Consider the following 12673-nt stretch of genomic DNA (forward strand, 5'->3'; position numbering starts at 1 on the left):
AAAAAGGTGAAATAACTAAAAATATGTTTTATATTGTAGTTTCTTCAAAATAGCCACCCTTTGCTCTGATTACTGCTTTGCAAACTTTTGGCGTTCTCTCCATAAGCTTCAAGAGGTCGTCACCTTAAATGCTTTTCCAACAGGTGTTCCAACAGGTGGCCCCTTTGCCTTCACTCTGCGGTCCAGCTCACCCCAAACCATCTAGATTGGGTTCAGGTCCGGTGACTGTGGAGGCCAGGTCTCCACTTTTTGTTAAGTACATAACTCCACATGTGTTCATTCATAGTTTTGATGCCTTCAGTGAGAATCTACCAACGTAAATGGTCATGAAAATAAAGAAAACACATTGAATGAGAAGGTGTTTCCAAACTTTTGGCCTGTACTGTATTTCATATGTTATGGTCTTAAACTTATATATCGCGTTGCCTTTATGAAGTGTGACCGACTGCCAGCAAACATTGTGGACAAAAATAGTTTATTATTTTGGACGAGGCATATTTCGTCAAAGTGCGTACAACATTGATGACATCCTTTTATATTTATTGAAACCCCTTCAGTGCGAGCTGGTAGAATTCAACCACCAACTCTGCTACGAGTACAGCACGTTTCCCACAATCTCGTCGGAAAGGGGGAAATAATTCGCCATCTGAACGGCATGAGGAAGCACGCGTGTTCCCTTTAAAGATGGTGGGAAGGTGCGCAGATGTGGCGGCGCGCTGGCTGCGTGTGTTGAGGGGTGCGGGGGGGGGCGTGTGTCCGCATCCAGCAGCTGGAGCAGGGAGGGAGGGAGAAAGAAAGAAAGAAAGAAAGAAAGAAATGGCCTCCTGAAGCCACCCGGAACACTCCGACGACGGGAACCGCGGATGGGAGGTAGCTTCAAAAACACCGCCGCTCGGCGATTGTTCTGAATGACGACGCGCTGTCGCTTCCGTGGGCTCGTCTCGCCGCCTGCGTCCAGGTGTGGCGCAGACGTCGCATGAGATGCCCACGGAGCGTCCCCGTGTCGCTGTGGTTGTGAAGTGGCGTCGCCTGTCGCTGCAGATGGCGTTCGTGTCGAGGTTCTCCCGGTCCCGGAGCAACTCCCGGTCCCCCAGCAGGAAGGACCCGGAGAAGGGCTCCCCCGCGCCCAGCGTGGCGGAGATCGAGCGGCTGCTGTGCACCGGCAAGACGGCGTGTAACCACGCGGACGAGGTCTGGCCTAAACTCTACATCGGCGACCAGTGAGCAGCTTTCCCCCCGCTGTCTTGTCAGGGGACGAAGTCCCCGCCTCAGGATAGTCTGGGACAGTGCTGAATATCCATCGGCTGCAGGATTTTCAGTTTTCACATGTTCTTATTGGTTCAAAATATGTTAATAATCATTTTAAATAGCAGGGTTGAATTACATGCTTTTTTTTGTTGTTTTTTTTAAATAAGAAAATAGAATATTTTATACAAAGTAATGATTTCTCCTTGATTATTACATAAAATAAACAGCATCTCTAAATGACATAATAAAAAGACAGGGTATAAAGGCTAAAATTCTGTATTGTGAGGAGGCCACAACTCTTTAGTACAAAGATGTACCTCTTTTTCAACTTCTTACTGTACCTTTTCAGAGATGTATTTTTAATGCTGAAATTTTGGGAAATTTAGACCCCATGGCCTTTGCAAACAAAACTTGATTATTAATTAAAAAAAAAAAGGTGTCTCTAAATTACATAAAAAACACAGGGTATAACTATAATTTATAAAAGGATGACACATTATCATTTCATAAGGTTTCATACAGATCATGCAGGTATGATGTGTACAGATTTATAGAAATAAGGCGCATCATTAATAAATACTGACTGCGCTTGTCTCTTTTGTGTGAATTCATACAAGCAACCATTTAACCCCGTTTCAGAGAGATCGCTTCAGACCGGCGTGAGCTGGTGCGACTGGGAATCACTCACATCCTTAACTGCGCACAGAGCAAATGGAGGGGCGGCGCAGAGTATTACGAAGGCATGAACATCACCTACACAGGCATTGAGGCGCATGACTCTCCGACGTTCGATATGAGTGTGAACTTCTACCCTGCCTCAGAATTTATTCACAAGGCACTCAGCAGTGGAGGTGAGTGAAGTCTCGTCAGATCCTGAATTAAAACCAGTTCACAGTGCTACATTTGAATACATGAAATACGAACACAGTGAAATATGTATTTTGATCACATGTACATACATTTTGCAGAACTAAGAGCTTAAATATCTTCTAAGGAAAGTGTGTCAATTTCTTCTGTATTTGAGAGACACTGAGGTTTTATTTTTGTATTAATTCAAATACAAATTTTATTTCTCACATACATAGTCATACACGGTATGATATGCTTTTTGCGACTACTACAGACCACAGTATTGCAAATATTGCAAGTATACAATGAAGCAATATGCAAATATTGCAAACATAACCAAATATTACACTTTTACGTCTTTAACATAAAATATGTGTAACTCGTAGGGTGAAGGTGTGCAAATGAGTTAAAGACAATGTTTAAGGAAAAGAGAAAAAGAGCCATAAAAAAACAAGTTTTTGTAGAAAAATGTTTGGTCAGGTAAACAGATTGTTTATAGCGTGTTCTGTTTGCAGGTACAGTCCTTGTTCACTGTGCTGTAGGGGTGAGTCGGTCAGCCACCCTGGTGCTGGCCTACCTGATGATCAGGCAGAACATGACTCTAGTAGAAGCCATTAAAACCGTTAAGGACCACAGGGGTGTCATCCCAAACCGCGGCTTCCTTCGTCAGCTCAATGGGCTGGACGGCATTCTTCGTGCTAGCCGCAGTGGATCATAAAAAAACATTACAGCAAAATAGAATACCATTAATTGGTGGGAAATGATGTCCTGATTGATTCAAGAACGCCTCGCATCGAAATCTGAGATCGTGTGCACTGTGGTGAGTTCAGATGCCTTACTCTGTACATCTCGTTGGGATGTATGTGCTTAATGCCTTATTCAGTGCTACCTAGTGGCATTCGTGATGCGTTTCTACTCACTACTTGATGACTTGCATTACTGTAATGCTCATAATGGCTGCTTACTTTCAAAATCAAGGTTAATCCTTTCTTGTGCTAAAGTCTATTACTTCAACAGAACCTACCAAAGTTGTGTAGTATTTGATGAGACAGCACTCATCTGTGATTTTTTTAATGATTTAGAATTCCCTTAAATTGAAAGTGGCATGATCAGACATTAGTTCCAGATGTGCACAGCGGTGCATGGAGTATGGCGAGATTTGTTCTTCTTGCTGCAGAAGAAGGAAAGAAAGGTTTCCTTCTGAATAACTTCTAATCACATTTGCTTTTTAAAACTTTTTTCTCAGCCAATGACTGCCAGCATTAGTGTACCTTCTGACTGTAGGCTTTAATTCAGCTTTCAGCACCAGGCATTTCCCAGTGATCCTTAATGTCCTTGGTCAAGATCTTGGTCTGAATGTTGTTTGATGTGATTTTAAACTTAAAATATCAATGTTTTGTGATATGTCACTGTTTTTATTTTCACAAAATGGTCAGGGAAACAATTTTATATAACTCTTATCAGTCTGCCAATTCAACATTTATTATGCACGCAGTGTGTAAAACAAGCAACTCAAACAAAGTGTCAGGCTACAGCAGTTCAGCACTAACTGAGAACATTGAAACTGATATTTCTTCACCAGTGAGAAATATGATTCTTCTGATTAAAAAGTGGACATACAAACAAGTAAAATGGAATCATGTTTCCCTCGATAATTCAATATTACTAAATTACTTTTATCGATAGCACACAACTGTTTGAAAGGTAGCCAGGCTCAACTGATATGTAGCAAACTGTAGATAGATTCAGGATTTGACTTGTTTACCGTAAGTGTTATTGTACTATGTGGTATTTGATGTGTTATTTGTCAGTTCCTTTTCACATGTATTTATTGTAAAGAAAAAAAAATACGACTTGTTACAGCTGTTAAAAGTCACCATCATGCAATTCCCAACTAAAATGGGCTGTATTTTTAAGTCCTAGTGCCAACACTACTTTTCCCGACCAACAGGGGGCAGTATGTCAACAGAAAACCGACTCACTGTTGAAAACCGACTCTTGTGGTATTCACGGAGCATACTGGCACTCTGCAAGCTTTTTGTTTAACCTCAATAAAGGTTTGCAACACAAAAAACTTATCATGTTGCCAAACATGTGCAACCCTTTTGTCAGAACTCTAGAGGATTTAAAATATATATATTTTTTCAAATACAGATTTGACACATTGCACATAATCATGTAACATCTGCATGATCTGAAACAATAGGTGGTTAAGCTCCAGCTATCACGTTGGCTCTTTTTATTTTCATTTCCCGAAGGTCTCAGAAGACTGTAATGTAATCAAACTGCACCATCAGATGGCACCATGCCGTCTTAACACCACAATACAGCTCAAATAGTCCATGAATATGACAAGACAAAGAAAACAAAATGCCACCAGAAATCTGTGGGGTTTTAGGTTTATTAACAGCCTTTAATGTCGTCATCTTACTGATGTCAGTCGTAATAGTTGTGTTGTGGTGCTCATGTAGTAGGGTTTTATTAAACAATAGGAAATGGTATTGTATCTATAGCTTGGGTTTATGGAACTGTGTGAAAAGGGTTGTGACTTGGCCTCTTTTTGATGTGTTTTCTGAAGTCTTGATTTGTGCCCTGTTTTCTTGGCCTCTATAAGTTTTTGTTCTGTCTTGGTTAGTAACGTATATCCTAAATTTCCGTGTCTCCCTGTACTTGTAGATTTGGGGTTTTAAACAATGACCTTTCTATAGTAATACTTGAATCATTTGAATGGTTGTTATTATCATGCCATGTCTAAAGACTAAAATTCTGTAGTATGACGACGCCTCAACTGTGTTGTAGCTGAAGTCTTTAGTACAAAGATGTACCTCTTTTTCAACTTCTTACTGTACCTTTTCAGAGATCTATTTTTAATTGCCCTATGCTGAAATTTTGAGAAATTTAGACCCCATGGCCTTTGCAAACAAAACTCACTGTCAACTGAGTTATGTAATACAGTTACAACAGTGTACCTCTGTTTCAGCTGTTCAGAGACATTTATTATGTACTTACACATTTACCATCACAACGTCTATTGTAAAATGATCTATTACTAAAAGCATTGTCAGTCTTGGTATCATTGCTGCGAGATCAAGCCAACACACATTACTTGATTTTGAGAAGTAGGTATTTGTTTGAATGAATTTTGTTGTTAATAAACAAATTTTTATCAATGATTTCAGATGATTTCTGTGAATAAAGCACTCATGTTACTAAACCACTGTAATTACCACTGTTATAACACAATTTCTTGAGAAGCTACTGTATGAAATCTGGCTGTTCAGTGACTTAACTGTGACTAGGTGGTTGCCTGGTTCATAGACGAGTGTGTTACCCGTTAGGGTACTACCACCACTCAGTGTTGGTAAAGTGTAAACATTTATTCATTATAGCAAGCAGTTACTGGAGGAAAGTTGATTGATTATAGCACTGGGTTACAACATTTTTTTTGTGAGTTGTAATAATAGTGCAATTTTCTGGCTCAAAAAATTTAAATTTACCACAAAATTAACTTTATATATGCAAATTGTATGTTCAATCATCACTGTTCAAAACTTGGGGCTTAAATTTTGTCACGTCCATGCGGGCATGACGCGGCGGGTGAAGAGGAGGACGAAGAGTGACGAGGAATGAACATCACAGAACAGGGGTTTAATTAGTGAATCACAGGACAGGGGAGACATCCGAGACGTAGACACTGGTGAACACGGAACATAACTTTAAACACCTGACCGCGAACAGAAACGAACAGGGCAGCTTTATACAATTAACACAGGTGAAAACGATTAGGGAACATTACACAGGACAATGAAACTCCGGTCCGGATCCTGGACCGGAGTAACCCCCATTTCGGACCGGATCCTGACAAATTTCCTTTTCCTTGAAGTTCTGGAATGTCCAGCGGCAGGGATGTCTCTAGTCAGATTCCAACAGTAGTCATTACTGCATCCCACCGACCTTGGTACCTGTTCTCCATCTCCTTCATCTCCTGATGGAAACGCTCGCCCTGTTTGTCACTCATAGATCCAAGATTTTCCGGAAACCGATCCATATGTGAGTATAAGTAATGCAATTTGATGCTCATGTTGCATCCGAGGTTCCTGAAAGCAGTCAACATATTCGTGACAGGTTAGGGGCCTTATTGTTGCCCATAACGAAAGCCTTCCACGCTTCCAGCTCCACTTCGTTCATTGACTTTTCGAACTGAGGATCTGTGATGAGCTGACGGATTTGAGGACCGTCAAAGATGCCAGCCTTTAACTTCTCAATGGTCAATCCTGGAAAAGCCTGGCACAAGTAAATGAAGCAGCCACCAGCTTTGTCCAATGCTTTGGTGAACTGCTTAATAAACCAAGTTTGATGTGCAGTGGTGGGAAGAGTATCTTATCTCTGTCCACCAGAGGGTTGTTGATGACGTTCTCTGCTCTGCAAGGCACCAGTTCCTTCCGTTCAGGCCAGTCCTTCTGTATTTAATGATGAGTTCTGTCCCTACTGTCCCACATGCAAAGGAAGCAGGGGTACTTGGTAAACCCCGACTGCTGTCCCAACAAAAAGTTCACCATCTTTAAGTCAACACAAATATACCAGTGATGCTGATCATAGCAAATGTTCTCCAAAACGTACTTCACTGCTTCATACTTCTCCTTCAGTGTAGTCGAGTGTGCGAGGGGTACAGAGGCATAGAGGCGACATTTCAGTGATCGCTTGCTGCTGTCAATGAACAGTCTCCAATCTGTGGGTTCGTATTGTGGCACTCCAAGCTTGTGTAGAAGTTGTGCAATATCTGAACAGAACACCAAATCCTTCTCTTGAGAGAAATAACATAGGTAGTCTTGATGTCTTTTGCAGTAGAATGTGATGCGAACGCTGTCTGAGAGTAGGTTTTTGTCCTTTAATCTGGATGCTAATAGATGATTTTGACAAGGTGAGATCACGAACTAGATCATTAAGCTCCATTTGAGAGAAAAGCTTTGGCGCACCGCTTTCATCAACCACATATTCTTCTTCATTTTCTTCAACACTGGAAGAGTCTTGGTCGCTAATTACAGGAAGTTCTCCAAAGACAGGTATTGGGATTTCATCGCAATGAGCTACAGGACGACGTGCTGATTCAAGATCAGGATATGCCAGGTTGTTCCGTTTTTTTCTGTTTATCCCAGTCACATCAATAGCGCAAAAGTAGCAATCAGTGTCATGGTTTCTCAGCTCCCTCCAGACCATGGGTATTCCAAACTTCAGACAACTCTTATGACCCTTGGTCCACTGACGCAGATACTCAGTGCAGTCTTTGCATACCATGTGTGGTGCCCAAGCTTTGTCTTGGTCACCTAGTGCCATACTGAAATAAGCAAGGTATGCACGCTTTACGAAACTTGTGATTGGTTTCCTGTTATGAACAAGAGTGTATTCGCCGCAAATGTAACAGAAGACATCTAAATAACAATAAGTATAGGCCTATAAATGAGAAACACAAACGCACACACACAATGTAGTTTACGTAATGCTTTGCATGGCATCAGTTTATCTAATTTCGACAATAGATCAAAAAGTTGACCTTGTAGCGCAAAACCAATGTGATTTTTGGATTAAGCGCATTAAAACGATCCTAGATCAGCTATAAAAGGTTAAGATCTTTTTTTCACTGTTGACCAGTGTTCTAAATTGATTATAGTGATCTGAATTAAATCGTTATAATGAATTTATAATCACTGCTAACATGAATGGTTCACAGTAAACTTAAAATAAATGTAAGACAGATCTTTGAACTTTAGGTCCCCCTTTTCTCTTTGTTCTATCCATGCAAATCTTTGACAGGAAAATATTGACGATAAAGTCTGGTGGTTTGCTGCCCCCTAATGTTCGTATTGAATATGCGCAGTGTTTAAATGCAGAAATACAGCATTTTGCAGTAGACCAGTGGTTCTGAATCGGTGGGGTGTGAGTAGGCTACAGGATGGATTTTTTTTTGTTTGGATTCATCAGATCTAATTTCGCTGCTGAAATAGACCAACAGTAATTCTTTCATCAAAAATGTATGTGACTTAATATTATTAACTTGTTTGATGAACTGTCATGAAATCAGTGTCACATTTTCAACGAGCAGCGGGTGCTGCTGTCCAAAAGCACTCACAGGCGGTCAGTCAGAGCAGAGAGGAGACACAGCCCTCAGAGTCCAGGCTGCAAATGAATCGCACATGTGCAGTTCCCGTAAATGTGTGGGGACATATCTTGAATGGCAATATATACACATTTACATGGTTTACTATATCTTTTGTGGATATGCCATGGAAAATAAAACCGCTAGGCGAGTGCATGGGTATACTTACACATCCACATAGCAGTTCTGTATACATAGTTTCCTTTATTTATTCATGTCATTCCACATGTCCAGCAAGAAATCAAATGAACTGCACACAATTTCCTCATAATACATTGCAAATAAAATGGTTAATCTCACTATATTTAAACTTTTTTTTTTTAAAATCACATTTTAATGTGATTTCATAAAACTTGGATCTGATGCTTATCAGCTACCCAATAGAATACAGCTTATCAGTGCTGATTTAGTTAAAGCAATTATGTTTGCAAACAGGCACAGTGACTAACAAGAATTCTGTTGAATTTGTGGCCCACATTAGTTTTGATATGAAAGACTGAAATGAACTCAAGACACTTGATTAACCTGTAACTCTGTTATCAGTAGAAATTTTATTTAGTTATGCAGGGGTGCTTTGACCAAACAGTAGCATTGTTTAAGAACCAGGATGAACACAAAATCCAGAAGTTTCAATCGTGAGGCTGACAACCTAGCTTAACAGTAGGATGAGCTGATCATTTTTAAGTGTCTAACATGCCATAGAAAGCAGCACCATGGACAACTCTGAACAACCTCATTATAGTTTCCATTTGCAGAACTACACAGAAGAGACTAATTCCTGCTGGTCAAACAGTGACAGGATAAAATGTCACAGTTCTCAGATTTTATTCTGTAAATGCAATGCTGCAGTCACTAGCCACAGCAGGACAATTTGTAAGTAGAGTAAGATATATTTTGCGTAATTGTACCCATACAATTATGCAAAATAAAATAAAAATCCAAGTTTAACTGTATTACATGGATCAAAATGACAAATGGTAGGGGAGGAGGAGGGAGAGAAAAAAAAAAAAAAAAAAGCCGTTGTGGTCCAAAAAAGCCAGGCACAAAAAATAAATAAATAAATAAATAAAAAAACATGACATGAATTTGTTTAAGACACAGGAATTAAAAAAAAAAAAAAAAGGTAACATGAAAAGGAATGCTAATGGAATCAAGAGTGAGGAAGAACTGAGTGATGCTCAAAGCTGGCCACAGTTTGCAATAGTCACCTTAGCAGAGCACTTGCCACTGCTGCTTCCTTTAGATTCAACCTTCTGGACTACATCGATTCCCTCAACAACCTTTCCGAATACGACATGTTTGCCATCCAACCTGTTTTAAAAAGAGAAAAATAAACTTGCGAATTTAGTTGACAGCATTTACGTCAAAGCACGCATCTACTTAACATTACTATAAACTTTTTAATAGATTTAGATACAGTAAGAATTCATTGATCAGTGAAACGTGAAGTGATTGATACAGAGCAGCACACACCAAAATGTGTCCTAAACTTTTAACAATCACCCTTAGTGAGCAGTGGGCAGAAATGAGACATTCCCATATTTCCCACATTTGGGAAACCTTGCATGGGTCAGCACAGCTGGAGTGCAATGGCTGAGCCTCGCCCTGGGTGAACCGCCTTCCTGATTACTGTATATCCCCTGCTGGGAAAGAACCAAGCAGAACCGTACTTCACAGAAAAGGGGACACGGTAGTGAGGGACTCCCAGTAATCAAAGCAATCCCTTCAGCTTTTTAAATGAAACTGAGGGAGAATTATCCTTAGATGTGAAACATTCCCTTTGATTACGTGTTTGATTCACAGATGAAAGACCACAGCAAGGATACTACAAGGATCCTTTTTTTTCTCCCAGGAAGCCTACACTGCAACAAGATCAAAATTGGGAAAGTAAATCCTTCCCAGCAGCAACTTGGGCGGTTGGGGGCTTGTCTAAGTCCATTCTCGGGTCATTTATACACTAAATGAATCCATGACACTACATCTAACCCTGGGGCAGTGGTTGGACTAGATCCCTCAAGGGATGGGTTAAAAGCAGATGACACTGTGTGCTGTGCTGTGTCACGTGTGATCACTTTCACTTCATATAAAAGATAGAAGGAAAATAAGCATTATTAAAACAGAGGAGTAGGACTGGGCCATTACCAGGCAGTGTCAGCAGTGCAGATGAAGAACTGGGAACCGTTGGTATTGGGTCCTGCATTGGCCATGGAAAGGGTGCCCAAGCCCTCATGCTTCAGGGTGAAGTTCTCATCGGCAAACTTATTGCCGTAGATGGATTTGCCACCAGTTCCATTGTGATTTGTGAAGTCGCCACCCTGTGTAAGAGCAGGCTCGCAAAAAAAACGTCTCTGGCACAAGCAATTGAATTTATTTTTTTTGGGTCATGGTCACTTACCTGGCACATGAAATTGGGAATGATGCGGTGGAAAGAAGAGCCCTTATAGCCAAAGCCTTTCTCACCAGTGCAGAGGGCCCTGAAATTCTCTATAAAAAAATATATAAAAGAGATTAAGATTTTCCCCTTAAATAATGTTGCCGTTTTGGTTTTATTTCAACATGGTCTGAAGCAAATCTGCAGATGAGCAGTAAGTGTCTCCTTACCAGCAGTCTTAGGGACAACATCAGCCCTCAGCTGTCAAGAGAAAAAGAAAAGACAAGTTTATTTGCACAGCGCCCACTAGAGCTTTTCATATAAGGGCTTGCTGCACCAGAGGTAGAAATAGAAACGCACAGGGAGCCGGTTCGAACGCCGCAGACACAACAAGGAGACCGAAGCGGTCTAGTAAGGTCGTCCCCGCCCTGTCGCCACACCCCCCGCCCCGCACACGGCGGTTCAGACCGTGATCGAGTCATTTCGGTCGGGCGTTCGGCGGGGACAGCGACGCGTAAAGAGCACATGGTCACGTCGATTCGTGCCGCAAAAACCACTTCCCGACATAGATACACACATCTTTGCACAAAAGAAAAGGGAGAGAGAGAGAGAAAAAAATGTGCACATGCAGCTTTACGTTCGTAATGCGCACATGAGGACCGCAGCCGCACCGCGCCAAAGGCGCCTGTTTTGCTGCAACGTGGCGCAGCAATGCGGCGGTAGCGCTTCAAGAGGCTCCATTAAAGCCGTGGACGCTCGCACAAGCGTCGTACGTTTCACCCAGACAAGGAAGGCGCTGACAAATCCAGATCCAGAGAACACCGGCTCATTTTGGACTTTAGTGGACTTCTGCTCCACACCCATTCCGGCTTCCAAAATGGCGTCCTGCGCTATGGGAAGAGGGGGGGGGGTGAAATCACGATGAAAATGGCGTCCACGGTTACCCGAAAAAAAAAAGGGTGCGCTCAAGTACCTAGACACGGCGAGGTGAAAATGAATTGGAGAGAGTATCATAAAAAGGACAGTGCTGCGGCACGAGTCCTGCGCAGCCCGAGCCAGGTGACGTTCGAGCCGAACAAGCGTGAGACGTTTCGGCCTCGATCGGCAAATGACGCCGGTGCGGGCCAAGTGCACAGACGAAACACTCCGGCGAAACGCGGTCAAACACACAATTTTCTGAACACGGCGAGACCGACTGCAAGCTTCTGCGGGTTTTTTACCTCACGCCTCGGCAAGATAACGCGTCCCGGAGAGCAACTAAACGAATAAATGTACACATTAAAAGTCCCGGTTTTCAGCGATCACATATCACTCGTGCCTTACCTCCATAATAACCCTGCCGACTGAGCTGCCATCGACAGCTAGGTCAAAAAACACTCTCGGGTTCCCCATGGCTTATAGGAAAACGCTTCGATTTATGCGGTACGGCGAGTGAACGCTAAAAGCTGCCGCACCTTCCTACGCGAGTACAGGGCTGCCGTGAAAACTAAATATATAGCAGCAATAACGCAGCCTGGGAGGCGCAGGAACGCCGCACAACTTGACCGACGTGCGCCTCGGCCAACCAGAAGCGAGTTGGGCGCATAAATTACCGCCTTCCTCTTCTAGCGATCCCGTCGCATCAGCGAAGTTCAGAGCGGCTGTGTTTTGATCGACGTGCGCGGGAGCCTATGGGAGGCTCAGAAAATGACGACACCCGCGCCGGGCCAATCAGCAGACGAGGCGCGGTGGTGGGCGTGTCTTGTCGTGACAGTGAAGCCGCCAAACATGGAAAAAAATTCACCATAGCTTCCTTGGCATCGAATGGCGACAGAATAGTTTAATCTGTTTATTAGCTCAAATTCCGCATATTTTTATGACAGTGACAAGTATGAATAAACTGCCAGTAGCGCGCCATTACGCGTTTAGACGTGGTTGGGATAATGCAGCTGACTGGTAATGAAATGTTTTTAATAGGTTATTAGTGTGGAAACTTTGAGGCTTTTGAACTAGTTGCCCAGATTAAAGCCACCCCTTGTCATCCAAGGTCAAAATAATGCAAATGAAGCACA

General features: G+C 42.2%; 2 protein-coding genes and 1 pseudogene across 2 annotated transcripts; 1 reads left to right on the plus strand and 2 right to left on the minus strand.

Annotated features, from left to right (window-relative positions):
* Positions 1-742: 742 nt before the first annotated feature.
* dusp26 (dual specificity phosphatase 26) lies at positions 743-5270 on the plus strand. Its single transcript, XM_028971519.1, has 4 exons — positions 743-870; positions 1042-1220; positions 1888-2099; positions 2613-5270. Exons 2-4 carry the CDS (start codon positions 1042-1044, stop codon positions 2813-2815), a joined length of 594 nt encoding a protein of 197 aa, XP_028827352.1. The 5' UTR covers positions 743-870; the 3' UTR covers positions 2816-5270.
* Positions 5271-9259: 3989 nt separating this feature from the next.
* On the minus strand, positions 9260-12183 carry ppiab (peptidylprolyl isomerase Ab (cyclophilin A)). Its single transcript, XM_028973942.1, has 5 exons — positions 11946-12183; positions 10853-10883; positions 10647-10735; positions 10394-10566; positions 9260-9562 (listed from the first exon to the last, which is right to left on the minus strand). The coding sequence occupies exons 1-5, from the start codon at positions 12012-12014 to the stop codon at positions 9430-9432; spliced, it is 495 nt and encodes a 164-aa protein (XP_028829775.1). The 5' UTR covers positions 12015-12183; the 3' UTR covers positions 9260-9429.
* LOC114787266 (uncharacterized) lies at positions 9767-9906 on the minus strand (annotated as a pseudogene).
* Positions 12184-12673: the final 490 nt, after the last annotated feature.

Source organism: Denticeps clupeoides, chromosome 3 (genome assembly GCF_900700375.1).
Source record: "Denticeps clupeoides chromosome 3, fDenClu1.1, whole genome shotgun sequence".
NCBI classification, from domain to species: domain Eukaryota; kingdom Metazoa; phylum Chordata; class Actinopteri; order Clupeiformes; family Denticipitidae; genus Denticeps; species Denticeps clupeoides.